The sequence below is a fragment of the Equus przewalskii genome, chromosome 2, assembly GCF_037783145.1.
Source record: "Equus przewalskii isolate Varuska chromosome 2, EquPr2, whole genome shotgun sequence".
Lineage (NCBI taxonomy): Eukaryota > Metazoa > Chordata > Mammalia > Perissodactyla > Equidae > Equus > Equus przewalskii.
This window is the reverse complement of record NC_091832.1, coordinates 39668510-39696294: the sequence shown is the minus strand read 5'-3', so window position 1 is coordinate 39696294 and position 27785 is coordinate 39668510. Positions and strand designations below refer to the sequence as shown.

The 27785-nt window shown below is 58.7% G+C and overlaps 1 protein-coding gene across 4 annotated transcripts; it reads left to right on the top strand.

Annotated features, from left to right (window-relative positions):
• The first annotated feature begins 589 nt into the window (after nucleotides 1-589).
• PLOD1 (procollagen-lysine,2-oxoglutarate 5-dioxygenase 1) lies at nucleotides 590-27202 on the top strand. 4 transcript variants are annotated; one of them, XM_070603353.1, is made up of 20 exons: nucleotides 705-975; nucleotides 2470-2517; nucleotides 7968-8059; nucleotides 8902-9035; nucleotides 9771-9934; nucleotides 10954-11066; nucleotides 12417-12480; nucleotides 13894-13991; nucleotides 14850-14951; nucleotides 15515-15646; nucleotides 17181-17302; nucleotides 18575-18679; nucleotides 19113-19238; nucleotides 19546-19687; nucleotides 20531-20644; nucleotides 21324-21389; nucleotides 22014-22118; nucleotides 23593-23739; nucleotides 24529-24654; nucleotides 26311-27202. In XM_070603353.1, the coding sequence occupies exons 1-20, from the start codon at nucleotides 900-902 to the stop codon at nucleotides 26464-26466; spliced, it is 2232 nt and encodes a 743-aa protein (XP_070459454.1). In that variant the 5' UTR covers nucleotides 705-899; the 3' UTR covers nucleotides 26467-27202. The 4 variants fall into 4 exon arrangements, 2 of the variants coding, with proteins under 2 accessions (XP_070459458.1, XP_070459454.1); XR_011535692.1 differs by having other exon boundaries at nucleotides 798-975; nucleotides 24372-24654; XR_011535693.1 differs by lacking the exon at nucleotides 2470-2517 and having other exon boundaries at nucleotides 590-975; nucleotides 24372-24654.
• Nucleotides 27203-27785: the final 583 nt, after the last annotated feature.

Here is a 27785-nt window from a genome sequence, read left to right as displayed (position 1 = left end):
TATTCCTCTAGAAAGAGGCTCCCTCACTCTGAGGGGCTCTCCCAAAGAAGGGAAGGGTTTTCCCATAGATGGATGCCCCTGGCTGATGTCTGCTCCAGGAGCCCCTGTTCTAGAGACCCTCGAGATGTTGGGCTTTGAGAAGACCCAAGGCTGTGAAGAGGCTCTTAACAGTTTCATTCATTCAACAACTGTGACCTCAGGTGCAAGACGGTCCTTGGCTCCGAGGTTCCGCTGGCCTCCCAGGGACATCCAGGCGGATGAAGTGATTCCCTTTTTGGGAGATGGTGAGGCGCTCTCTGCATTTCCAGCAGCCAGGAGGGTGTGGGCAGGAGTGTGGGTGCCTCCGAATACACTACTGCCCGCCGCTGCCCAATCTGGGCTCAGACCTCCCGCCTATGGGTTTGGGGAAGAACTAATGAAATCCTAAGGGCTGTTCTAAGTGGGCTACAGGTAACAATGTCATTAACCCGAGCAAGACCCGGTGACCAGATGCTCTTACAACCCCCACTTTTCAAGCGACGAAGCTGAGGCTCACGGTGATTGACACCCCCAGGCCTCGCGCGGAGCCTGGCGTACAGAAAGCGTTGCCTCGCCCCCTCGGCCCGCTCTGCCTGGTGGCGGGGAAGCCCCCTCGGGAAGCCGCGAGGAGGGCGGGCGGCGGGAGGACCCGGGAGCCGCAGGGCCAGGCGGAGGGAGCCGCCCCGCTCGGAGAGGCCTCGGTCCCGGCAAGTCTGCCGGAAAACCCTTCCCCCCGGGAGCGCGGCCGGGAGGGTCGAGAGGGGCGGGGCGACACCGCCCCCGGGGCGGGCTCAGTGCGTGGCAGCGGGACTGCCGGCCGCGTCGCAAAGTTTCCAGCCTGCCAGCGCCGCTGGCTGCCCGGACGTCCCCAGACCTCGGCCATGCGGCCTCTGCTGCTCCTGGCCCCGCTGGGCTGGCTGCTCCTGGCCGAAGCGAAGGGCGACGCCAAGCCGGAGGGTGAGGGCCTGGGGCCGGGGCCGGGGGCGGGAGCGGGAGCGGGCACGAGGACGGGAGGGGATCGGGGCGGGAGGGCTGGTCCAGGGGCTGCCTCCCTAAGGACCGGTCTGTACTGGAGGCCTGGGCTTCCGAGGAAGTCTGGGTTCCGGCTGCTTGACGCCGAGTCGCTGGTGACTTGGACAGATGACTTCCCCTCTTGGGGTTGCCGTTCCCACATTCGCGCAGCTGGGAGGGGAGGGGCAGCCCAAGTCCTGTTCAGCACCAAGAGGGTCAAATAATAAGAGCACTCATAATAATAACGGCAATGGCTACCGCTTGGGAAGCGCTTAGGAGGGGCCAGGCATCAGCGAAGCATGACCGCAACCCTGGGAAGTGCGTTCTTCCATTAAACCCATTTTTCGGCTGGGCAAGCTAAGGCTCCAGAGTTGATTCGTTTGCCCAAGTCACACAGTTTGTGGGCCTTGGAACCAGGATCGACACCAGGTGTGTCTGCTTCCAGAACCCAGCTCAGAACCACTAGGCCTCACAACCGTGGGGTGACCCGCTGCTGTGCGGGGTCAGGGGTGGAGGTGGCAGGGGTGGCTCCCATTGCAGAGCCCTCTGCACTTTCACCTGTGTCCTCTGTGGTCCGCTCTGCCCCTGCCAGGTGGGTCTTACTCTTTCCAGGTTGCACACGAGGAAACTGAGGCCCAGACAGGTTCAGTCACTGCCCAGGGTTGTCCAGCCATGGAGGGGTTGGTCCGAGGTCTGCTGGACTCCGGGTCTGGTGCTCCTGCTACATCTTCAAGGCAGATTGGATTTCAAAGTGTGCCCCGCTACCCTGATGGGTGCTTCTGTCCTCCCTAGCCCTCCCTGGGCCACCTCCAGGGCTGCCCGCCGAGCACCTGAGAGTCCCATGGAGGACATAGACTGTGGCAATCCTAGCAAAGCAGAGCTGAGCTGGCCACACCTCCCATGGCACCCTCTTCCCTCGGCCCACCCTCTGGGAGAACCTGGGGGCCCAAGGGGGCAGGGTGGCAGTATAACAGACCCTCGGGCCTGGAGAAGGGATGGGAACCCCCATTTCTGAGTACCTCCTGTGTGCTGGGTTGTGCCCAAGGCCACACACCTCCCACTGGTAACGCTGGTGGTGCTTAATCTTCATGAGGCTTGGTGTTCCAGCCTGCCAAATGGGGCACGAACCCCCACTCCTAGAGGTCTTACAAGGATCCGAGGGATGAGGCCTGTTGGCGAGGCTTCAGCTCGTTGCCTGGCTCATAAAGGCATTTCCTGGCCCAGTGCTGCCAGCTTCCCTGGAGTATCTCAGCAGGGCAGTAAGACAGGTCAAAAAATCCAGTGAGGGAGGTGCTGAGCCCTGGGCTGGGCTGGTGGTGTGTGCAAAGGGCCTGTGGGCTAGGTCCACTCCCTGGCCAGGAGCTGGGATCCCTGTAATAGCCTTTTCCCCTGGGCCTCTCTTTCCCCTGCTTCTGCTGATGTGGGCTGCCTCCACCCCAGACCATCCCACGAGAGAAACTCCAGCTGCCCATGACGAAGCCCACAGAGGTGAGTCAGGGAGGGACTAAGCTGATGACAAGGTTTCAGGTGCTCTGACTCCCAGCACGTAATGGGAGGGGGCCAAGCAGACACAAGGCAGCCCCTACGGAGGGTTCAGGATTCAAGATGTTGCTGAGATAATCCGGGTGAAGCACCCAGTAGACAGTAGATCGTTGACTGGGGCACAGGAGACAGCGGGTCCCAGGTGTGGGGCTAATGGCAGGCTCCCCGCAAGTTGAGGCCCTGTGCTGCTCTTGCTCCTTTCAGACCTTTTGATGAATGAGCAATCACTAGCTCCATTTTGCAGATGGGAAGACTGAGGCCCCGAAAAGTTGAACACCTGGTCTCAGGTTGCCACAGGTGGTTGGAGGTAGCATCATTGACTGGGAGTCAGACCCTCTGTTCCTTCCTATGATCCCCACTTCTGGATGGGGGAGCTATTGCCTGGAGACGCTGCCTGGGGGAACCTGCTCAACTCCCAGACCCTGCTGAGGTGGGACCCTCAGCCTGCTGGCTAGGAGGACAGAGTGGGATAGTAGTTTTTCCAGCAGGCCTTGCGCAAGCTGCCCACTGACTGGTGTCAGCTCCTCCCTTCCCCCGGCTGGGCCAGATGCCCAGTCCAGCACCAGGTGGCTGGGATGGGGCAGCTGCTGAGGAACATTCCACTGGGGCAGGCGCAGGGATAGGGGCACAGCGGGGCCTGAAGTGGGGCAGGGGATTTGCTATGGGGTCTTGGGGAGTCTGGAAGGTGGAGATACTCTCAGCAGCTTATCCGCCTCCGCACCTCAACACCTGTGAATTTGGCACATGGGGAGAAAGATGGAGTTTTCACTTTCAGGGAGCTCCCAATCTGAGGGGGGGACATGGAGCTCCTCACCTCAGTGGACGCCCAGTCTGGTGGGGGAGACACAACCCTCTGCTCCCAGAGAGCCCTGTGCCTGAGGAGGGAGGCATTGGCGTGTCCTGGGGGAGCCCCCAGACCAGTGTGGGGGATGGAAAAGGCTTCAACAGAACAACATCCAAATAAGCACGTTTCCATAGAGCTGAGGGGGCAGGCGAGTCCAGGGGCCCTGGTCCTTTCTCCCTCTTGCAGAGGCTTCTAGCTGATCCCCGCACTCTCCCTGGGCTCACACCTTTCCCTGCAGGCCATGGGATGGCCATGGGGAGGGAAGGACCAGCCGGAGCTGACGGTGCTGAAATCCGAGGCTCCAGGGATGTCAGCTGGGCTTGGGGGGGGGGGGGGCGGTGCCAGGTCCTGCTGTTCCACAGCAGGAAATGAAAGTGTCCCAGGAGTCAGGGAAGCCCAGCTGGATGTGTGTGTGTTGGGAGGGGGGCTCTGAGGAGACCCTAAAGCGGCAGAAATGAGGCCATACGCTGGGGTGGCAAGGCTGCCTCCTGGACACTGGGATCCACACCTGCCATTCTACTGGACTCCGTTTCTGGCTTCTGTTCCAGCCCCAGGTGGGCCTGGAGGATGGGGGAGGAGCTCCATTCATTCCCACGTCCCCAGAGAGCGGACTGGGTGTGTCATGACGATGCCTTGAGAGCCGAGGCCGCACACTGACCATTCACCCCCTTGCCCGGGCTGGCTCTGCTTGGGGCAGAGGGGACATCAGCCAGAGCACAGCCGACCCAGGCTTGAGTTCTCAGCCTTCTCTTAGGACCCTGGGGGGGTGTCCGCACTCCCTGCAAGCCCCCTAGCTCAGCCTCTTCGCATCATTCTTGCTCAGGAAGGCAGCTCCTCTCCATCCCCGACCCCCAGGGCAGCACCTGCCTCCACAGCCCCCTCTCTTCGGGGAGGCTCCCTATGACAAGAACCCGTTTGGCCACATGGCCAGGTACTGTGTTAGGCACGTGAAGGACGTTAGCTCATTTAATCCTCACAAGAGTGTCTTGAGGGAGGTAATGTTATTGTTGTTACTGCTCCCATTTTACAGATGGGGAAACAGAGGCACAGAGAGGCTCAGAATGCGAGTGCCCAGCAATCTGTCTGTGCCGCTCCCCTCTGCTGTCGCTCGTTATCTCTGTTGACCCTGGATCACAGGTTGTCCATCTGGGGAAACCACTGCTGGACTTTGGGCAGCGGGTCAGGAGGGCCGAGAGCCCTGCCCCCAGCCCGAGGGGGCCCTGCTGGATGGGACAAAGCAGGGAGCAGGGCCCTGGTGCTCGGAAACCACTTCCTCCACGTTGTCACCTGTGGCTTGCCCAGAGCTCTGGCCCGGCCTGGTGGGCTGAGGCGAGTCCTCACCGCGTGACTGGAGCTGAGTGCCCACGTTGGGAGGCCTGAGAGGAGGCGGCCGGGAGTCCCAGCGTTCCAGGGTGTCGGACAGGGGACCGTGAGGGTAGGAGCATGGGCCTGGGGAATTCCAGCTCGTTCCCTTCTCGCTTCGAGGTTCTGTGACCTTAGGCAGGTTAGTTCGCCTCTCTGTGCCTCAGTTTCCTCACCCGTAGAAGGGGGGATGGAGATGTCACCTGCAACGTGGGGTGTGGATACTTAAATGCGGTAGGAATGTAACATGCCTCGCGCAGCGCATGGCATCTAGTGAGGGCTCAGCCGGTGGCACCGCTTCTGGATCACCTTCCCACGGTGCTCCCGAGGCCAGGCAGTGTGCACCAGGCCCAAGTCACACTCAGTCCCAGCCACGGTGAGGGGAGGGAGACCAAGGAAGTAAAGCTGGGGGCCTGGCAAGGGGAGAGGAGCAGCTTTGTACTGTACATCGCCTGCCGGGCACACCGAGACTGCATGAGGACTGCCGAGGGATGCCCGGATAAGGGATGAGATTAAGGAGGCCTTCCTGGAGGAGGTGGACTGGGGCCTCTCTGGGGGAAGGAGCAAGTTTTGCAGGGAGGACAAAGGAATGGGGTGCAGGCTGGGTTCACTGAGGCTCTTTCGTGGGGGTGTTCAGAGATGATGCCAGGGTCCCTTGCAAGAGGGGCCTGCCTTGAGTTCCCTTGCTGTGAACCACTCCCAGGCCCCTGCTTTGGGGCCCAGAGTCAGGACCAGGGCATGGTTGGATTAGAGGTTTCCAAATGCGGCTGACGTCAGAATCACCTGGGAAGTAAAGATCCAGACCCCTGGGCCCATCTCAGACCCCTGTCCCGGGGCCCGGAGTCTGGATTTCACGGCCTCCCTTATGATGCTGATGTGCAGGCTGGTTTGGGGCCCCATGGACTGGGTGATCTCCTAAGATCCTCGGCCAGGGAGCGGTGCTGTGTGGGCCAAGGAACCCAGGATTGGATAAGGCTGCAGTGGGGCACGTGGCAGCAACCGGAACAACAGAGAAGAGACAGGCTGGGCGGGAGGAAGGTGGGGTGTGGGGAGAGTCCTCCCCCCCCCCCTCAGCTAGACGGATGGAGACAGACGGCCTGGCCGCTGGCCCAGGCTGGGCAGTGCGTGCAGAGGTTAAGAGATGGGACTCCGGGTCTCGGCATCTGTGTCCGATCCTGGCGCTGCCGCTTCCTAGCTCCCTTGGGCAAGTTACTCACCCCGTCTGAGCCTTGGTTCCTAGCTGTAAAGTGGGGGGTTAGTGTGTGTCAATTGCTGAGAACAGAGCCTGGCATGCTGATGGTGTTCAACAAAGGTGAGCCACCGTTTACTGTTGTTCAGAAGCAGTAGCTCGAGAAAGGGGCCTCGAGACACTCCCCCCGCCATTCCCCTGCCCGCTTCCCGCTGCCTGACTTCAGGAGCCCCATCCAATCCAGAATCCAGAATCCTACACGGACACACACGCTGGCATTTTCCATCATGAAATGTGACACTCTTCCTGTCCCCGGCAGCCCCTGTCTGTGACAAGAGGGCCTCAGAGCGGGCAGCTCTGGCTCTCCTCTTGGAGAGGGAGACGTAACCATCCTGGCAGGAGTTGGGGGAGCCCTTCCCCAAGTGTGAGCAGCGCCCCTCTTTCCCGCTCCCCAGGGTCCAGTGGTGAGGCCTCCCCTCTCCACACCTGCCTGGTGAATCCACCCTCCTCTGCTCCAGGTCCCTGGCCCACCCCCAGTGGATTCCTGCCAATCTCTGCTCGGCTGCCTGGCGCCAGCCCCCTGCTCTGAGGCCAGCAGCCTGCCCCTCTGCTCAGTTGGCTCTGCCAGGCCGGACCCCTTTGTTCTTTTAGCTCAGGCTTCTCCTGACATCCTCGGTGGGGGTGTGGGAGGGCCTTACCTGCCTGTGCTGGCCTGGCCCCAGGCTGGGTCTGTTCGCCCTAAAAAGTGCTCAATCCTGGATCCCAGGGAAGTAAAGCTCAACCAGTAAAACAGTGATGCAGAGCTGCAAAGTGGGGCCCTGCCTCTGAGGGCAGGAGAGAGGTCAGGAGAAATCTGAGAAGGCTTCATAGAGGTGGCGGCAGAGAGGAGGTGTCCCTGTCACTGGCCCTGGGACCTGGAGGAAGGTTAGTGAAAGGGCAGAGGGCGGGAGCCCTGGCAGGAGAGGGGAGCCCAGCAAGGTGGGACTCCTGCCTAGAGAAGGGCCTGCTCAGTGGAGGGAATGAGTATGTCGGCGGGCTGATGAGTGAGGGCCTTGAATGCCAAGAGCAAGGTGTTTGCCTCTCACTAATCAGCACCAGTAAAAGCTCTTAGCGTGTGCCAGCATCCCAGCAGGTATCTCCTTTAATTAGTCCAGCAGCCTTGGTAAGGAGTGACTGTTCTTATCCCTGTTTTATGAAGGGGAGACTGAAGCTCAGAAAGGTCAGGGACTTGCCTGAGATCACACAGCTGGTAAGGAGCAGAGCTAGGATCCCGACCAGGCAGGCCAGCTACAGAGCCTTCACTTCTCAAGAAGCACAGCCTCAAAGTGCGGCCTGGGAGGGGCTTCCCCACGGCTCCCAGAGATGCTGTCTGGGGAGTTGTTTCCAGCAGGTTCTGTTGCAGAGGTGAAGCCACGCTACCGAGCCCAAAAGAAGTCCCTTGTCAAAAAGGTGGGCAAAGGCTGGAATTTCAAGTCGTTTTCTGCTCCTCGCTGGCTCTCAATGGTTCTCACGCTGTTGGGAGAATCCAAGGCCGAGTGAGGCTCAGCAAGAAAGTCTGCTGGGATTGATGAGCAATGTCTGCCCTGAGTGCGGGCGTGGAAAGTGGTGGTGGTCTCTGGGCTACTGTCCGACATTGACCAGAGAGGTCCTCCTGGTGTTCAGCACTCAGAGTGAACCCTTCCCACCACCCTGTGCGAGCCCCCTAGATCCAGGGAGACCCAGTCCCCCAACGCAAGGTGCAGACACCTCTGCTCTGGATGCTTCCTGTTGTGTCCGTCAGTTGCCAGCTGGATGGAGCCCTGGAGGGGGATGGGGAGACCCAGCTTGTGTCCCAGCTCTGTCCTTAGCTGAGTGATCTTAGGTGCAGCCATCCCGCCCTGGGCCCTGGGCCCTTGTCTATAACGGGTTGATGCAAAGACACATCCTGCCGGGACTTGACGGGTCACCGGGACACCTCTCCTCATCCTCCATTCCCATTCACCACGCTGTCTCTGTCCCCAGACAACCTCTTAGTCCTCACGGTGGCCACGAAGGAGTCCGAGGGGTTCCGACGCTTCAAGCGCTCAGCCCAGTTCTTCAACTACAAGATCCAGGTGAGGCCCCCCCGGGGGGCGGGGGGCGGCCAGACACAGCTGACGGGCGGTGGGAGAGTTCAGGAGCTGGGTGTCCGCCCTTCCCAGACTGACTTGGGGCCACAGGGAAAGCTTCTGGAGCCTGAAGGATGAAGATGGGTTAGGAAAAGCGTGACGGGAAAGAACATAAGCAGAGTCCAGGAGGTGCTGGCGATGGAGAGTGTGGGAAAGTGAGGCTGGGGAGGCATGTGGTGGTCCTCACGTTAGTGTGCCTGCCACTCCCCTGGGGGGGTGTGGCTGGATTAGAGGGCAGGGCTGGGGAATCTGCATTTCCACACGTCCCCCCAGGGGATTTTGGAATGGAGATCTTGCCTGTCTAAACGCTGCTCTAAAGACATGGGCTAATACCCAGTTGGTGGCACAGGCTTGTTGTCCTCTGCATGCAGTCCATGGGGCTGGGCCCTGCAGGGAGACGATCCTCCATTCAGCTGGGTGTGCTGAGTGCCCCCTCGTGTCAGGCACTGTGGCAGGCACTGGGGATAGAGTGATGGACAAGACAGACCATGGCATTGGCTGGACAGCTTGCGGACTAGTGACATTAAGCCAGGAGAAAAGTGTATTAGCTCACATGAATGAAGGTTGAAGCAGAGGGTGGCTTCAGGCATAGCTGGATCTAGAGGTTCAGCAGCATGGTAAGGGCTTGCCTTTCCATCTCTAAGCCCGGTGGTGGAATGGTTTCCCCACGGGGGAGGGGAGGAGATGCTAGACAGACAGAAGCAGAGATGCCCACTGCCCGGTGGGGGGATTTGGCTGGCTAGCTAGTTCTTTCGCAGAAGCCCACATTAAGGGTGCTTTCTCTGCAGGCGCTGGGCCTGGGGGAGGACTGGGACGGGGACAAGGAGACGTCAGCGGGCGGCGGGCTGAAGGTTCGGCTGCTGAAGAAAGCTCTGGAGAAGCATGCAGACAAAGAGAACCTGGTCATTCTCTTCACAGACAGGTGGGTGCCTGGCGGCTTTCTGGGCGGGGCCCTCAGTGGGAAGATAGAAGAATATTCTAGAATGAGGCCCTCCCAGGACATCAGGGATAAGGGGTGGTCACTCTAGCTAAGGTTGCCCAGTGTTAGGGGTCTCTGGATGCCAGGAAAGACCCTCTGGTGCAGCCCATTCCCACTCTTGCTGGAAAGATGGGCAGAGGACCTGCCCAGGGGTGGCGAGCCATGCTTTAGCGGGAGAAGGGCACGGGTTATGGGGACCTCTCTCTGCCCATGGTGGGGGTGGGAACATGGCGGGCAGGGCCAGAAACGGTGGGGCAGATCCAGTCCCCAGATGGTGGGGGGAGGGGGATTTATGAGAGCCTTGATCCGAATCCCGTCCTGCCTGTGCTCTGCTCCCCTCCCCCCGCCCCATCTTGCCCCTGCCCTCCTCCGCCTGCCCCATCTTCCCCCGGCTCCCCTCCGCCCTGCCTCCTCTTCCCCCTGCTCTCCTCTCCCCTGCCCCATCTTCCCCCGCCCTGCCCCATCTTCTCTCTGCCTGGCTGTCCCCCTGCCCCCTCTATGCTGCCCCATCTTCCCTCTGACCCCCTCTGCCCTGCTCTGCTGTCCCCCGGCTTTCCTCCCCCTGCCTCATCTTCCCCCGGCTCCCCTCCGCCCTGCCCCATCTTCTGTCCACCTCGCTCTCCCCCCCGGCTCCCCTCTGCCCTGCCCTGTCTTCTCCTGGCTTGGCTCTGGCCACAGCTATGATGTGGTATTTGCCTCGGGGCCCCGAGAGCTCCTGAAGAAGTTCCGGCAGGCCAGGAGCCAGGTGGTCTTCTCGGCCGAGGAGCTCATCTACCCCGACCGCAGGCTGGAGGCCAAGTACCCGGTGGTGTCCGATGGCAAGAGGTTCCTGGGCTCTGGAGGTGAAGAGCGGGGCCGGAGTGTATGGTGGGCTCCAGCGGGTCCCTCCGCTGCCGTTGTGAGGATCCCCCTTGGTTGGCACCCCATGCGCATGTCTCACAGGTCCCCAACCCGGCCATCCTGAGTAGAACCCCTGACTCTTTACCACTAAGCCTGCTCCCCTGCAGTCTTCCTCATGTCATGAACAGCCACTGTCCCCTGGGGCAGGACTGGAGTCACCCTGGTTCCTCCCTTGCCCTCCCCCACCTCAGACTGCTGGTGAGTCACACCACTCCACCTGAGAGATCTCACATCCACACCCACTGCACCAGGCTCCTGGCCGCCTGCAGTGGTCTCGGAACTGCTCTGCCAGCCTCTACCCTCACCCCCTTCCAGTCCGTTCTCCGCCAGCAGCCAGATGGGAATCCACTCACATCTCTCAATGGCTCCCCGTTGCATGAGGAATAAAATCCATATTCTATTCTGGATTTGTCCGTCCAGCCCTGGAAGGGGGATCCACCCCTGGCAGCCACTTTTCCACTTTGGCCAGGAGAGTCAGCTCATCCAGATGGCCGGGAGTCTGCGTTCCAGCCAGGGAGCTGTGTGGGCTGTTCCCTGGAAGCCCCCATGCGCTGTGTGACCTTGACCTAGCCTCTGCCCTTCTCTGGGCCGAGTTTCCCAGATGACTGTAGAAAAGGAGCTCCAAGCCTTTCCCCCCCCAGCTCTGCTCTGCTGGGGCTCCTGGTCTAATCATTCATTTACCGCCTTGTGGTACCCAGCACCTGAGCTGATGCCGTTCGGTGGACACCATCGATCTTTCTCTCTGGGCTCAGTGGGAACTCATCACCAAGTGGCATTAACTGCCGGGCCGTTTCCGGTCTGTGGACATCACCTCCCCTCAATCTAGGAGGACTTCTGAGAGGAGGCAGGGCTTGTTGGTGAAGGAGTGGGAGGTGGGTGAGAGGGGAGGCTGGGAAGAGAGCCCTGGCTTAGAGGCTCAAAGCTGAGTGTCTGTCTCTTCCTGTCCCCTGCCAACCCCCAGGCTTCATCGGTTATGCCCCCAACCTCAGCAAACTGGTGGCCGAGTGGGAGGGCCAGGACAGCGACAGTGACCAGCTGTTTTATACCAAGATCTTCTTGGACCCAGAGAAGAGGGTAAGAGGCGGCAGGCGGGGCTGGAATGCTGGTCCCACGGGCCAGGCTGCACTGGGAGCCGCCGCCCTGAGGCCTGAACCCCCGGGTTGGGCCTGACACCCGTGTTTATCCATCCGTCGATTCACTCATTTATTCCGTGGATATTTGTTGAGAGCCTGCTGTGTTGAAGACACTGTCACGTGCAGGGCGGGGATGTGGCAGAAAACCAGACAGTTGGGTTCTCTGCCCTCAGGGACCCCCAAGTAGGGGAGACAGGGATTTATAACCTCGTGTCAGATGGTGGTGATGGTGATGAAAGGAACCGACAGGCTGAGTTGCCCCTTCCACCTGCCCTGGGGGGCTTCGGAGAGCCTGACAGGCTTCGGAGCCCATCTTGAAACAGGGATCATCGAGGGGAGTGGAGGTGGCAGAACCAGGCCAGTGTGGCCCCAGACCCAGCCAGTGTCCTCTGGGCAGGCAGGAAATCTGGGGAGTCCTTGGAGGCCAGGATTCCTGGATTCTGCCCTACTTACCCCCCCACCCCCATCCATGCTGTGCTGTGTGACCTAGGGTAAATCACTTCTCCTCTCTGGGCCTTGGTTTTTATCATCCACGAAATGATGAAATGAAGTGGTTGGACTCGTGCAGTGGAAACTATGAACTTGATGTTTTTGTTAATTCATTCCTTCCTCCTTCCCCTTTGCCTCCAGCGACATCACTTGCAGAAGCCCAGGTTCTAAAACAGAAAAGTGGAGCTCGTCTCTATGGAATAAGGGCCAAGCCTAGAGTGCCACTTGCCCTTCCTCAGCCTGGCCTAGGGTTCCACCAGACACAGTCAAATCTTGAAGAGACAGACAGCATTGTGCTGTGAACAGGAACGTCAGGGCCAGGCTACCTGGGTTCAAATGCCAGTTTAGTCAATTACTAGCTGTGTGACCTTGGGCAAGTTACCCAACCTCTTTATGCCTTGTTTTTTAATCTGTAAAATGCGATAACAGTAGTACTTTTTCATAGGGATGTTGTGCAGATTAATTTAATTTATATATATAAAATATTTAAAATAGTGATTGATTCACAGCAAGTGCTAGATGGGTGTTTGTTATTATCATGGTCCTTGTTATTGTGGAACCAGCTGTTTCCTTAAATTCCTTCTAGTTCTGAGAGTCCCTGGTTCTCTCTGAATGGAGCCACGAGACCAGTAGATCCCAGGGGCTTGGCCACTGGCCGACCTCCCCAGGGCTGCCAGCTGCCCTGATATGACAGGGCCGGCACGTGTCAGGAGGGGAACTGGCAGAGGTGGGAGGCAGGCTGGCCACACTGGCTGTGATGGAGCCATGTCCATGCTGCAGCCTGTTGCTCTCTTTCCTGCAGGAGCGGATCAACATCACCCTGGACCACCGCTGCCGTATCTTCCAGAACCTGGTTGGAGCCTTAGGTGAGCAGCCCTGTGGGGAGGGGATCCTGAGAGGGTGAGGTGAGGAGGAGACGAGGGGATTCCTGGCAGGGCCTGAGCCAAGGAGGAGAGCGGGCTGGTTCCTCTCTGGCCATGGTGCTGGGAGGTCCCCCGCCCCATCGCCTGGTCCCCTGGGACCTTTGGGATGTCCTGGGGCAGAGCTGTGTCTCTCTGGGAGTGGCGAAAGGAGGCCCACGAGGTCGGTCCACAGAGCTAGGGGCAGGGAGGCAGCCGCTCAGCCTGGCGGAGCTGGGGGATGCACACAGCAGGTGCACGACTCCTGCCCTGCATCCCTGGTCCTTAAGGTGAGCCTGCTTCTCCTCCTTGCCCTGCCGTCCCACCTGCCGGGTGCAGGCTTCCTGGGCTGGGGGTGGGGACGGAGCTGGCAGGGAGCTGATGGACGACTTGAGAAGTGAGAGGCTGCTTGGTTTTGAAACCACAAAAGCCCTTGGGCTGGCCCCAAGTCTGTGGCTGCTGATGACATTGCCGCTATCTTGGTGGGTGACCTCAGGCAAGTCACACATCCCCCTCGAGCCTCAGTTTTCCCATCTTAAGCAAAGAGAAGTTGGATTAGATCATTGCGTGGTGATTTTATGGGGTGAATGAACCCCTTTGAGAATCTGATAAAAGCTGTGGCCCCTCTCCCAGGAAGGTGCAGAAACCTCGCAGCCTTCTGCCTGTGGTTTCTGGGAGTTCGTGAACCGAGGTTAAGAAGCTGGATCCAGATCACCCCTTGGGTAGGCCAGGAGCTTGCACAGAGGGGCTCCCCTCGTATAACCACCCACCACAAAGGCCCCCCTCCTCAGCATCTTCTCAGGCCTCTGAGAAGATAAGGCCCCTGTGCATTTTATAACTGTCGGACAAGGCAGCTTCCGACCCGTTGTCTTGTGTGCAGACTAACCAGGTCGGAGCTCGGGCGGTAGGACGCGCTGCAGGTCTCTCTCGCCAGGACAGGATCTCTCCCTGCCCCGCCCAGGCCCTCCGGCTGGCTGGCTGTTCTCCCTGCTGGTCTGCACACCTGTCAGAGCAGGCCCCTCCCAGCACCTGGCCGCGGGGCTTCCTGAGCTGTGTCTGGAGCTGGGGTGTTTCAGGTCTTCACTTTCTCCCCTCCCCTGCTTCCGGCTCTAAGAAGTCGTCACAATAAAGAATAGGGGTTGCCGTGGATTCCATGCTCACGTGTACCGGGCGTGGTGCTGGGTGCCTGCTGGACACGGAATCCTCCCATTCTTACCCCCATTTTACAGAGGAGGAACTGAGGCTCAGAGAGGTGGAGTGACTAGCCCGGGGCCACCCCCTGCTCACTGCGGGAGAGCTAGGATTCGAGCCCAGCCCATCAGCCCCAGAGTTTGGTGCCTGGGCCTGATGCTGGACAGATCTGTGCTTTCTGACCCCCAGATGAGGTCGTGCTCAAGTTTGAAATGGGCCATGTGAGGGCGCGGAACCTGGCCTACGACACCCTCCCCGTCCTGATTCATGGCAACGGGCCCACCAAGGTAGGGAGGGGCCCCAGCCAGCAGGGAGAGAGGGAGGGACACCAGGGCCCCGATTCTGCTCTCACTGTGACCCCACAGCTTCTCCTGGGGTCAGGGCCAACCACCTGGGCCCCACTGTGAGCTTGCTGCCCCTGAGCTCATGTCTGAGTTCAGTGTGGCGTCTTCTTTCCTTACTGTGGTGGTCGGTGATGCCCTGTCCATCCATGCTGGACCACAAGACACATAGAGGGCCACTGTCCCCATCCAGGCCTGGGCTGAGCTGCCCCAAAGCATCCATACTTCATCACCCTAGGGCAGATGCATTTGTTCATTCAACAAACATTTATTGAGCATTTGCACAGGGCCTGAGGCGTAATCAGTCAGGAGCAGGACAGGCTGGTCCCCACGCTCCTGAAGCTACAGAAGGGGCTGCGGTGCTGGCCAGCCCTGGGGAACTGGCCCCCGGCTCACAGCACGTCTCTGAGTGTGGTGCTCAACCACCCGTGTCAGAATCGCGTGGACCGGGGAGGAAGCGGGGCTTGTTCAAAATGCACATTTCCTGGCCCCATCTAAGAGCTGCTGCTCAGTTGGACTCTCGGAGGGGGTGGGGCCCCGGAATCTGCATTTTACCAGCTCCCAGGAGATCCGGGGATGAAGAAGTGCTAGAGCACTGGGTCGGTCCTCCCTCAGAGCAGCTTCGGTCATCTCCAGGGAGACGAACCTGCTCTCCAAGACCCGCCCAAAATACCGGCACATTCCTGCCCCCTTAGGGTGGCAGAGGGCTGGGATGTGCCCCACTAGGGCCCAGAGAGATGTGACTCCATGGTTGTGGGTGGGTGGGCCTGGCCCAGCTCCTCTCAGACCCCTCATCTCCGACAGCTGCAGCTGAACTACCTGGGCAACTATATCCCTCGCTTCTGGACCTTCGAGACGGGCTGCACGGTGTGTGACGAGGGCCTGCGCAGCCTCAAGGGCATTGGGGTAAGGCTGCCGGACACGGGGCGCTCCGTCCCCTGGAGTGGGGGAGGGTGGGCGATTCTGGAAGAGACTGTGTTGTCTTCGGTGGGAGATAAAGGGGTCACCTCCCTGTTTGGGGTTCCTTCCTCCTCCTCACCCAGGCGCCTCCTCCTGGAAGCCTTCTCAGACTCCACATGGCTCCAACTTCCCCCAGGTGCCCAAGTTCCGGTTTCTTCTGCCTGGGCCTTCAGGCTTCCCTACAGCCCCCTCCCCATCCCATGAGCCTTACTCCTCATTCATGGCCCACTCCAAACCCCATGCCAGCCAAGCTCTCTGGACAGCATGCCATCTGTCACTCCAAGTTTGGGCTCATGCTGCTCCCCATCCCCAGCAAGGACATCCTCCTGCTGCTCCCCTGCCGGTCCCTGCCTCTGTCTACCTGCACATCCTGCTTGGCGCTCCCCAGGCCAGGCCCCTTTCCTGCTAGTCCACACGCCTCTGCCTCTGGCTCTTGATCCCTCGGGCCATCCTCGGGGCCCAGCAGGGGCTGCCATGGCCTGACTCCTGTGCCGCCCCTCCCCCTGCAGGATGAAGCTCTGCCTGTGGTCTTGGTCGGCGTGTTCATCGAGCAGCCCACGCCGTTCCTGTCCCTGTTCTTCCAGCGGCTTCTGCGCCTGCACTACCCCCGGAAACAGCTGCGGCTTTTTATTCATAACCATGTGAGTGGCAGGCACTTGTTGGGGTTGCTGTGTGGCTTGGGTCAAGGGTCCAGCCTCGTGAGGTGGCCTGAGTTCCTGAGGAACTGGCTGAACCAGGGCTGTCTGGGGCAAATGGAAGTGGGCAGTGGGCTGTGTCCCCAAATTCCTGTTGACTCTGGCTGGGTTTGAATTCCCATGCTACTGCTTATATTAGCTGGGTGATCTTGGGCATGTTACTCAGCCTCTCTGTGCTTCAGTTTTCTCATCAATTGAATAGGGATCCAACAGTACCAACCACACAGAATTGCTGCAGGGGTTAAACGAGTTGACGTGTGAAGTGCACAGAGGAGTGCCTGGTGCATAGGAGACACGTGGGAGGTGCTCTTAGCCATTGTCGTTATTGTTTCCCTCCCTGGCCCAATCAGTCCTTCCTAATTTGATCTGGTGATAGTCAGATTGGTTTCATTCCTTGAGGACCTTCTGGGGAATCGAGGAGGGCCTGGGACCACCGCTCCGTGGGGAGCAGGCCTGGAATCTGCATTCCTGGCTCCCTCCCTTTCCTGCCTCTCCCTCCCAGCCCCACAAAGTCCCACCTCTCAGCTTTTACTCATCCTGGTTTCCCCAGCTGGGATGCCAGAGGCACTCTCCGAATGCTGCCTGTGCTCAAGGCTCCTGGGCTTCCCGAACGTCTTCTCAGCTGCCCCATCTCAGCTCGTCCCTTTCTGAGACCTCTCAGCCCTGCGGTCTGCACCCCACCCCCACGCACCCACGGCCCACACTCGGCTCAGCTCTCTGTCTGTGTCACAGACATTCACTCAACTGTGCAACGTGCCGCATGGAAACAGGAAAAGGATGTAGGCTCTCCTGGGGGCCTCCAACTTCCCTGGAGATATCAAACAGCATGCTTATGAATTATCTGTAGAAAGAGAGGTGTCACAGGCCATGTCTGAGGACCTACTGTGTGCTCCGTCTGACTTGTTGACTCCTTACGGGGACTCTGTGTGGGAGGCATGATCACCGTCCCGTTTTACCAGGGAGGAGACTGAAGCCGAGACAGGTGAAGTGACTTGACCAAGGTCACACAGCTAATCATAGCAAGGCCGGCCTTTGCTCTAAACCGTGGGTTTGGTTCTAAAGACCCTGCTCTTTCTGCTTCCCCAGGCAAGGGGCCCTGGGTATGGACTGTTTGTCAAAGCACAGTCCAAGGATCACCTGGAGTGTTTTGTGACAGAGCAGATCCCTGGGCTACATCCCAGACCATCAGGATCAGTGACTCTGGATGTGGGACCTGCGGGTGGGGGATGCTCTCCTGGTGACAGAGGCTCTTAAGAGGCCTGTGGGCCTGGCCTCATCAGGGGAGGGTGGTCAAAGGATGGGCAGAGAAGGGCACTCCAAGCAGAAGGTCTGGCAGGGGTAAAGTTCTGGAGATGGGAAAGCAGATGGCCAGGGATGTGCCAGGAATGCAGGAGAGCAGCCTGCAGGGCAGAAGGTGCTGTGGTCCCTGGCTTGGATCTTCTGTCCTCGTCCTCATCCTCCCGTCCCCTCACCCCCGCAGGAGCAGCACCACAAGGCTCAGGTGGAGCAGTTCCTGGCAGAGCATGGCGGCGAGTACAAGTCTGTGAAACTGGTGGGCCCCGAGGTGCGGGTGGCAAACGCCGATGCCAGGAACATGGGCGCGTGAGTTGGGGGCCAGGGCACCGTGGTTCTCTGCTGACGGAGGTGGGCGGAGCAGCGCCAGGCTGGGAGACAAGAGTTCAGAAGGCTGTGTCGTCTCCAGCAAGTTCCTGCCCCTCTCTGGGCCTCAGCGTTACCATCTATCAAAAGGGGAAACAGTCTCTGTCCTGCCAACGTAGGGGCTCCTGGGTGGGGCTGAGCAGCGTCGTTTGGGTTCAGGAAGGAAATCAGAGAAGGAGGAAGGACTGGAGAGCCAGAAGTAGATAACTGCTGAGAATTTGAGGAACACTCTCTGATTTTTTTTCCTTTTTTCTCTTTTTTAAAGATTTTATTTTTCCTTTTTCTCCCCAAAGTCCCCCGGTACATAGTTGTGTATATTTTATTTGTGGGTCCTTCTAGTTGTGGCCTGTGGGATGCCACCTCATCGTGGCTTGGTGAGCGGTGCCACGTTCACACCTAGGATTGAACTGGCAAAACCCTGGGCCGCCAAAGCAGAGCGTGTGAACTTAACCACTCGGCCACGGGGCCAGCCCCTGATTTTTTTCCTTTTTTACTAAATCAAACAGATGAATAACTTGTGTTGACTGTGGAAGCATTGGACAGTCCAGATCGGAGGTTGGCAAACTTCCTCTAAAGGTCTAGATAGTAAATCGGTGTAAATCGGTTTTGTGGGCCTTGCCGCAGCTGCTCAACTCTGCTGTTGTAGCACGAATGAGCGTGGCTGGCCTCCAACAGCATTTTATTTATGGACACTGAAGTTTGAATTTCTTATGATTTTCGCATAATAAATTTTGATTTTTTTCCCCAAACATTTAAAAATGTAAAACCGTTCTTAGCTCAAGAGTAGTATGAAACCAGGCAGTGCGGTGGATTTGGGCCATGGACTGTGGTTTGCTGAGCCCTGGACCAGATAAACAGAAAGAACAGACGTTTTCAAGCTTTTGGTACAAGTTACCAAGCTGTCCTCCACAAAGGCAGAACCGGTTACCCGAGCCCTGGGCAGTGGGGGTCGGGCTCCCCAGGACCAGCGTTTTCAGGGCTCTTGACACCAGTTGCCAAGCTCTGGGCTTTCGTCTCAAGAGCTTGGTGGCCCAGGGTTTGGGTCTCAGAGACGGGAGGGACCTTCGAGGCTGCTGGTCCCAACCTGCACCCGGGCTGACCAGCTCTCTGAAGACCCTCGGCCGGTGCGTGGTGGTCGCAGATGTGGGCAGCGGTGAGAGTGCAGCCACAGGGTGGCTCCGGGATCCCACTCACCCAGCGTCCCCCACCCTGCAGGGACCTGTGCCGGCAGGACCGTGGCTGCACCTACTACTTCAGTGTGGATGCCGACGTGGCCCTGACCGAGCCCAAGACCCTGCGACTGCTGATTGAGCAGAACAAGTGAGGCTGGGGGTGGGCTGCTGCAGGTGGCAGAGAGACCCTCAGAGCCAGGGCTCCCAGCCCAGCGCTGCGCATGATCAGCCTGGGCATGGACTGCAGCCCCTCCCCTGCCTCCTTCCCTCCCCCCATCTCCTCGTCCTCCTCCTCCTCACCTGTTACCCTGGGCTTGCCCCAGCCTTGCAACGGTGTCTTGGTCTCAAATGTTCCCCACCCCACTGCTACCAGCCCCCAAACCGCCCCCTCCCACCCCTCTGTTCCTGGCTGCCCTGTGGGAGGGGGTAGGTGCTAGATAGGCCAGACCCCCGTCCAGGCCCTGCCCTGGGGAGGTGCCTGCAGGTGGAAAGGCCTCCCCCTCCCCTTCCCGGTTGCTGGTTAGATCTGCCCCACGCGCCCAGGGGGCAGAAGGACTCCCACTGAGGGCTCCCTTCCTCAGGAATGTCATCGCCCCGTTGATGACCCGCCACGGGAGGCTGTGGTCGAACTTCTGGGGGGCAATGAGTGCAGATGGCTACTACGCCCGCTCCGAGGACTACGTGGACATTGTGCAGGGGCGGCGTGTGTGAGTACCCCCAGCATGGGGGGCACTTTCGTTTGTCCTCCTGGCCTTGCAGCACCACCCTCCCCAGGATCCCTGCCCTTGTTGCCCTCAAATTCCTTCTGAACCTTGATCAAGGAAGACTGTAGTCAGACACCCAGAAGGACTTCCTGACAAGTATCCTGAGCCCATGTGGCCAGGGTAGGGGAATCAGAGCTGCACTCTTGTGCCCTCCCAGCCTGTGGCTTTCCCTTCCCCTGGCCCCTGACCCCCAGTTTGTGACCCCTTGCCACTGCCTGTGGCCCCCTCCATCTTCTTTTCTATCCCTCAGTGGCGTCTGGAACGTGCCCTACATCTCGAACATTTACCTGATCAAGGGCAGTGCCCTGCGGGCTGAGCTGCAGCAGACAGATCTGTTCCACCACAGCAAGCTGGATGCCGACATGGCCTTCTGTGCCAATATCCGGCAGCAGGTCAGCCTGGGCGGGGTGGTCAGAGGAGGCCCCATTGATGGGGAGCCTCAGGCCCTGGCGCTTCTGAGATTCCCACGGGGCTGCTCAAAGGCTGCCAGGGCCCCGTGGGCACACTTGGGGCATGAGAGCTGGTCCCTGTGGTCTGTGGGGATCATCGTAGCAGAGCTAGTTTTTTACCGTCTATTTTATTTATTTATTTATTTTTATTAGAAAAAGTTTTTTTTCTCCTCAAAGCCCTGATACATATTGCATATCCTAGTTGTAGGTCATTCTAGTTTTTCTGTATGAGACGCCCCCACAGCATGGCTTGATGAGTGGTGCTAGGTCCATGCCAGGATCCGAACCAGCGAACCCTGGGCTGCCAACGTGGAGCGTGCAGATTTAACCACTCAGCCATGGGGCCGGACCCTATTTTATTTACATTTCTGACAGAGCCTAAAGAAAACTAAACTTCCCACCTAAACATACTCCAAGTAACATGTCCAAGGGATACCCTTGCCCTCTCCCAGGGCTCCACCCAGGTTTTTTTGTGGCTATTTTTTAAATGTGACAGCAGGATGGTGTTTTTCCCTATGCCCAAAACCTCAGGATTAGAACAGCATCCTTTTCTTTTACACATTCATTCTTTCAGTCCTGTTCAGTCCTCCAGGAAGCCTTCCCTGATTGCGACTCCAGTGTCAGGCCTGGGTGGGCGCTGGGGAGGTGGGGTGACCTGCACTCGGTTCCCAGATCGTGTGGACTTGAACCTGGTGGGCAGAGGGGGCTGCAGGCGTGCCCCTTCCTGGTGAGGGGAGGGGAAGGGAGGGAAGGGGAGGGTCTCTTGCATATGCCTGCTCTCCCCAGGATGTGTTCATGTTCCTGACCAACCGGCACACCTTCGGCCACCTGCTCTCCCTGGACAGCTACCAGACCACCCACCTCCACAACGACCTCTGGGAGGTGTTTAGCAACCCCGAGGTGAGGCCCTGGGGGGCGGGCAGGGACCCCAGCGATCCTGCGGCTTGAGGTGCCTCCATCTCAGGGTCTGACAGTGGCTGGGACCCTGTGGGCCACCTGCCTCCCTCTGTCCCAGGGGGCTTATGGGCAGGATTTGGGTCCAGAGAGGAGGGCGTCTTGAGAGGCAGCCCCATCTAGTGGAGCAGGGACCAGGAGTCAGAGGCCTAGGTCTGTGGCCTGTCAGCTGTGACTTAGTTGAGCCTCTCAAGCTTTGGGGCCTCAGTTATCTTAGCTGTGAAATGGGTATACTATCCCAGCCTGACTCGCCTCTGAGGGTGCTGCGATGCTCAGAGGAGGAGAAAATTGTGACAGCGTTCCTAGACATTGCAAGCTTGTGGCTGAGCGGGCACATGCACATAAGTGCACGCAGACCGGTACACACATGCACACACGTGCGCACATGCACTGACTTGTGCAAGTACCAGCTCCTGTGGGCACACTTGTGCACTCAAACAACGCACATGCGCCCAGTGGGCGTGGATGCATGCAGGCTCCCCCGGGCACGCACACGTTCACTCACGTTGCACAGGGCCTGGGGGGAGGAGCCCGTCTTGGAGCATCCGTGGAGTTGAGCAAGGGGTGAGCCCCAGCTGGCCCAGGCCAGGCCTGAGGACCCCAGCCCGCTTCCCCCTCCCTACAGGACTGGAAGGAGAAGTACATCCATGAGAACTACACCAGGGCCCTGGCGGGGAAGCTGGTGGAGATGGTAAGGGCTGGGCGCCCTCTGGGACCAAAGCTACTGGATTTGCCCCCTGCACCTGCTGCAGGTGTGGAGGGTGGAGGAAGGAAATCTGCTGACCTGTGGGAGAGGGGAGGTGCCTTTCTGTACTCCGGCAGCGCTTGGGGTGAGAGAATGGGCCGAGGGATGCCCCCTCCTCCTGCTGGTGCTCTCCAGCTGGAGCCTGCCAGGTCCCAGGCTTCTTCCCTGGCCCAGGCAGGAAGAAGGCAAACATCCCCAAATGTGGTCTCGGCTGCGGGCCGTGGGCCAGGCGGAGAAGCGGGTGCTCCTCTGCTCCCCTGGAGCCTGGGACCTCTCCTCCCTTGACACGCATGTCCCTCTCCCGACCCTGGCACTGGGAGCTCTGTGACCTCGGCTGAGAAGGGCAGCTCTGGGCTCTGCTTCCTTCTCCCATCAGCAGCTCACTGAGCCCCTGCTCCATGGGGACACTCGTGGGGACGCTTGGAGGGCTCACACACCGGGGTGTGGGGCAAGGAATGGACCACACGAGGGGCCTTGTCTGTGGCGGGTTGTGCACAGGGCCGTGGGAGCAGAGGGAGGATGTGGTGGTGGCCCTGCGGACCCCTGTGGCTGAGTCCCGATCCTCCCCAGCCTTGCCCGGATGTCTACTGGTTCCCCATCTTCACGGAGACGGCCTGTGACGAGCTGGTGGAGGAGATGGAGCACTACGGCCAGTGGTCTCTGGGAGACAATAAGGTGGGCCAGACGCCGGGGCCGGGGCTGCTCGTGCCCGCCCTCTGGGCTCTTTTCCTGGCAAGCTGGCCAGCTTCTCTGGGACTCTTTAGATGGGGTGCTGGCAGGGTTGCCTGCAGGTACTTAGAGGTGGAGGGATTGAGAGATGGGATGGAGTGTTGGTCTCCAACTGCCATTCCTGCCGGGTGACTTTTTTTTTTTGAGGAAGATTATCCCTAAGCTAACATCTGCTGTCAATCCTCCTCTTATTATTATTATTTTTTTTTTTTTTTTGCTGAGGAAGACTGGCCCTGAGCTAACATTCATGCCCATCTTCCTCTACTTTATATGTGGGATGCCTACAACAGCATGGCTTGCCAAGCGGTGCCATGTCCGTACCCGGGATCTGAACCGGTAAACCCTGGGCTGCTGAAGCAGAATGTGCGCACTTAACTGCTGTGCCACTGGGCCGGCCTCTGCTGGGTGACTTTGAGCTGCCTTAATTTTAACTTGCTAGGCTCCCAATTCCTGGTTTGTTACTAGAATGATAGAGCTTCCTTCCCCAGATGGGGCGTGGAATGGGGGAGGAGTGAGCAAGTGTGGGCTGAGGGAGAATTAGGGAGTGACGTCAGTGCCAAGTTCACCAGATGGCAGAGGTGGGTGTTACGGTGGACGTGAGAGGCTGTGCATTCTCTGAAGGAGGAATCCTGTGTCTGCACTCATCTTGGAAAGTTCGGGAACCATTTTTAAAGGCACATGAGCCCCTGGGCCTGTGTGCCTCAGAGACCGGCTGACCTTTGAGCTGGCAGCTGGACTAACCTGTGGTTCTGGCTCCCTGCCTGATCCATGTGCTTTCTCCAGAACCCGGTGACTGGCGTAGCCCCTGCATTCGGGGGTCTGTTAGGCCTTGTGCTCCAGTGAGCGGGCCAGCCCTGGACTCCAGTGCCTCAGCTGACCTGGGGCCCTCCGCATTGGTTTTCTGTGCTGTGTAACAAATTACCACAAAACAACGGTGTAAAACAACACCCATTTAGTATCTCTGGGTTTCTGGGGGTCGGGAGTCCGGATGTGGTTTATCTGGGTCCTGTGCTCAGGGTCTCTCATGGCTGCAATCAAGGTGCCAGCCAGGTTGGGGTCTCCTTGACGCTCGGGGTCCTGTTCTAAGCTCGTGTGGCAGAATTCATCTCCTTGCATCTGTAGAAGTCAAGGCCATTTGCCTCTTCTGGGCCAGCAGGAGACTGAGTCTCTCTCTTCAGGACCCTCATTTGAAGGGCTCCCCCAGGATAATCCTCCTTTTGACTCAGCCAGACTCAACTGACTAGTTACCTTAATGCTATCTGCAAAACCCTTCACCTTTGCCCTGTAACCTCACCTCATCCCGTCACATTCACACGGCAAGGGGAGGGGATGGGACAGGGTCTGAACCCCAGGCAGTGGGAACCAGGGCAGGGGGCCATGTTAGCATTCTGCTTACTGCACTCTCCTTGGTCACTTCCAGGACAACCGCATCCAGGGTGGCTACGAAAATGTGCCGACCATCGACATCCACATGAACCAGATCAGCTTTGAGCGGGAGTGGCACAAGTTCCTGGTGGAGTACATCGCCCCCATGACAGAGAAGCTGTATCCAGGCTACTACACCAGGGTGGGCACGCCCGGGGTGCAGGCAGGGCGAGGGCAGGGGGTGGAGAGACTGCGGAGAGGAAACGGGGAAAGGAGAGAGAGGCATTCCCTGCTGGGGCCGAGGCCTGAATATTTTTGGTCTCCGGGCAGGAGTGAAGTCTCCCCTGGGGGCGGGGCCTCTGAAGGAAGAGTCTGGGGCAGGCGGAGGCCACTCTGCCCTGGCCTCTGACATCACCCCTTTGACTCTTCCCTCCATGTCCTCAGTGACGCGGATGCCAGCTCACCAAGCGAGCCCCCAGCCAGCTGGCCAGCATGCCCGCTCCTGCCCTCAGTTTCCCATTGGCTGCATCACTCACACATCTGTTGACTGCCTTGTTGGCTTTCACACTCCTTCTCTCACTCAGTCACTTCCTCGTTCACATGGTTTCCTCAAACACCTGCCTTGAGTGTGCCTGGGCCCTGCCTTCAAGGAACCAGCAGCCTAGATGGTTGCCAAAAAGGGTTGTGAGGACTAGATTCGTTCCTCCCCTGCTCTTGCTTCTCTCTTCTCCTTTCCTCCGCTTCCTCCCCTTCTTTCCCTTTCCTTCTCTTCCTTCTCCCCCTTCTGTCCTTCCCTCCCTCCCACGTTTTGATTGAGAGCCTTCCCTGTGCCAGGCAGTGTTCCAGGCACCGGAGAACACAGAGTAAACAAGCCTGCCCTCAGGGAGCCAACACTGCAGCCGACTGGACGAGGCCCCCTGTCCGCCCTGCCTTCCTGGCCTTGGGCGGCCCCTCTCTAATGCCCGTTCTGCTGTCCTCCTCCGTGACGCAGGCCCAGTTCGACCTGGCCTTTGTTGTCCGCTACAAGCCTGACGAGCAGCCCTCGCTGATGCCCCACCACGATGCCTCCACCTTCACTGTCAACATCGCCCTGAACCGGGTCGGGGTGGATTACGAGGTGCGCCGGGGGCGGGCAGGTGGCAGGGCTGCCTGGTGAGCAGCCAACGGGGTGGTGGAGGCAGAGGGGCCCAGGGTACGTCCATGCCAGAGCACCAGAGAGAAAGGGTGCTGGCAGTGGGGAAGGCTTCCTGGAAGGGGTGGTTCAGAGAACAAGTTGGCAGGAGGCAGGGGCCTTTGGACATGACAGAGAGCACAGGCCCAGGAGGCGCGGGCCTGGGTCCTGCCTCCGCCCTTACCAGCTCTCTGGCCTCAGGCACGTTTCTTAGCCTCTCGGTTTCCTCCTCTTAGATGGGAAAACTTAGAGTTCCCTCTGTAACCTTGTGAGAATTAAATGAGCTCATCCAGGTACTGGCTTACAGGGACCCACCGTAAGTGCTTGAGGAATGATGGCTGTTAGTAAGCAGGAGTTTAGGGTTCTCATCATTCTTGGAAGTAAGAGGGCTGCTTTGGGAATGGCGGGGTGGACGAGGTGAGTCCAGGGTGGGCCAAGGCTTGTGGCTGGAGGGGAGAGCTGGGGAAACCAGAAAGTCAGGAGAGCAGGGAGGGAGCAGTTCTGGGGGCCTCGGTGCCCCAAGTGAGGCCTCTAGGCGTGATCCTTTAGGGAGCCAGCCATTCGTTCATTCATTCACTTCTTAAACTACTATTTTCTGAGGTTTGTGGGCCTCGGTCCTGGGCCAGGCTCTGTGAAGGACACCCATAAAAACAGCTGTCATTGTTTGAGAGTTTACAGCGTGCCGGGAGTTCTCATAGGAAACAGTTTCGACCCCCCAGGGACAGACGTTAGTAATATCTAAAGAGTTTTCGGTTGTCACAACTATGGGAGTGTTACTGGCATCTAGTGCATAGAGGCCAGGGGTGCCGGGACAGCCCCCCATAAGAAAGAGTTATCTGGCCCGTGGTGGTGATGGCTGTACGGCAGTCTGAATGTACTTATCCCAATGAACTGTGCGCTTAAAAATGGTTATGATGGTAAAGTTTATGTTACGTGGATTTTACCACAATGTAAAAAAAGAGGGGCCGGTCTGGTGGTGCAGTGGTTAAGTTCGCATGTTCTGCTTTGGCAGCCCGGGGTTCTCCGGTTCGGATCCCGGGTGCGGACATGGCACCACTTGTCAAGCCATGCTGTGATAGGCGTCCCACATATAAAGTAGAGGAAGATGGGCACGGATGTTAGCTCAGGGCCAGTCTTCCTCAACAAAAAGAGGAGGATTGGCAGCAGATGTTAGCTCAGGGCTAATCTTCCTCAAGAAATAAAATAAAATAAAATAAAATAAAAGAACTTTCTGGCCCAGAATATCCAGAGTGCTAAGGTTGAGAAGCCCTAAGCTCTTACTTGTATCATCTCATTTAATTCTCACAATCTGGTGCCCATTTTCCAGAAAGGGAAACTGAGGCTGAGGTTGCTCACAAAGTTGGTAAAAGGTGTAGCTGACATTGCCCAGGGCTGCCTGACTCCAAGGCCAGCGCTCTTGACCCCTGGGTCTTTGCTGGGTGTCTTCCCTAGGCAGCTTATAGCTGTCACTCCACAAGGCACAAGGGCTGCTTGGCTGGGGTGGCTCAGATGGGAGAATGGGGGGTACTAGGGGAAGGGCCCAGCTTCCTCTTGGGGAAACTGACGCTTCCTGTTGGGAAACTGACACTTCCTGTCTCCCAGGGCGGGGGCTGTCGGTTCCTGCGTTACAACTGCTCCATCCGAGCCCCACGGAAGGGCTGGACCCTCATGCACCCCGGACGACTCACGCACTACCACGAGGGACTCCCCACCACCAAGGGCACCCGCTACATCGCGGTCTCCTTCGTCGATCCCTAATCGGCCAAGCCTGGCCACTTCGGACCTTTTCCTCGTTGCCAACAACCACTGCCCAGCAGCCTCTGGGGCCTTGGGGTCCCAGGGAACCTGGTCCAGCCTCCGGGCTCTTGACCTCCCATTGCTTTCGGAGCCGCCATTGGAGAGACTGGGCCGCAGGCCAGAGGCAGAGCACACCTCCTTGGCTGGGGCTTTCCTGGTGTTCTGCTCCCCACCCCGGGAGATGGGGTCCACGCTCACTGCCTTGTAACAGCTCATCCTCTCCCACCTGTTCTCCTGAAAAGCCCGGTCCCTCTTCCTCTGCCTCTTCCATGGGCCCAGACCTGAGCAGAACCGGGCTTACCCAGCTGCCCAGAGAGACTCTAGGGGCCAGAAGCCATGCCCCAGAGCTCCCAGGCGGGGCTGCCACCCGGGAACTTCTGCTTCAAGCTTCAGGGTAGACACAGAGACCTGGATGAGACTCAAGTCCCCTCCCTGATCCTGGGCCTGCTGAAGCCCCTTCCTCCATGGCTCCTGTCATGAGAGCAAAACATCGTCGCCTGGAGACGGTGACTCGGAAAGCCTCCTGGGAGACAGGAAAGGCATCGATGCCACAGCTCCATCCTCTACTTGACCCTTGCTGGCGGGAGGGGAGTGATATGTCCACACACTGCACTGCGTCATCCTGTTCCGGATGCCTCCGGAGAGAGGGACGGACAGTCAGAAACAAGGGAGTTTCTATTAAAGGCCATCCAAACCACTGCGTGGGAGATGCTTGGGTGGGCATATAGGCGCGTGTCGGGGCCATGTCTGCAGGGAGAGGCTGTAAGAGCACATGGTTGGCAAGAAAGGGTGTGTCAGCAGACCTGGTGACTTGTGTCACACGTGATCTCCGTGGTATCTGTATATTCCGTAAATCCTTACTGTGAGCAGGCTCTGGCTGCCTGGGGTATCTTCCTATCTCAAGGTCTGCATAAGGGGTCACCTCCTCTCTGAAGCCTTTGCTGACCCCCCTTCCTGTGAACATGAACATCAGAGAACAGAGACCTCTGGTGCCCCCGCCATACCCTGGACAGACTCTTATAGCACGTCAGGGCATTTATTACTAATAAGAGCTCACATCTCTCCATCCTTTGCTGTAGGCTGGGCATTGTTCATGTCAGGCACTCAGCACACAGCCCTCTGGGATGGGGGCTATTATGTCCTTTTTATAGATGAGGAAACGGGCTCAGAGAGGCCAACCAGTTGGCCTAAGGTGAAGCAACAAATAAGTGGTAGGGACTGGGATTTGAATATGATTTCCGCAGGAAGCTGGTCTCGGCCCCCCAGGCACCCTATAGTCA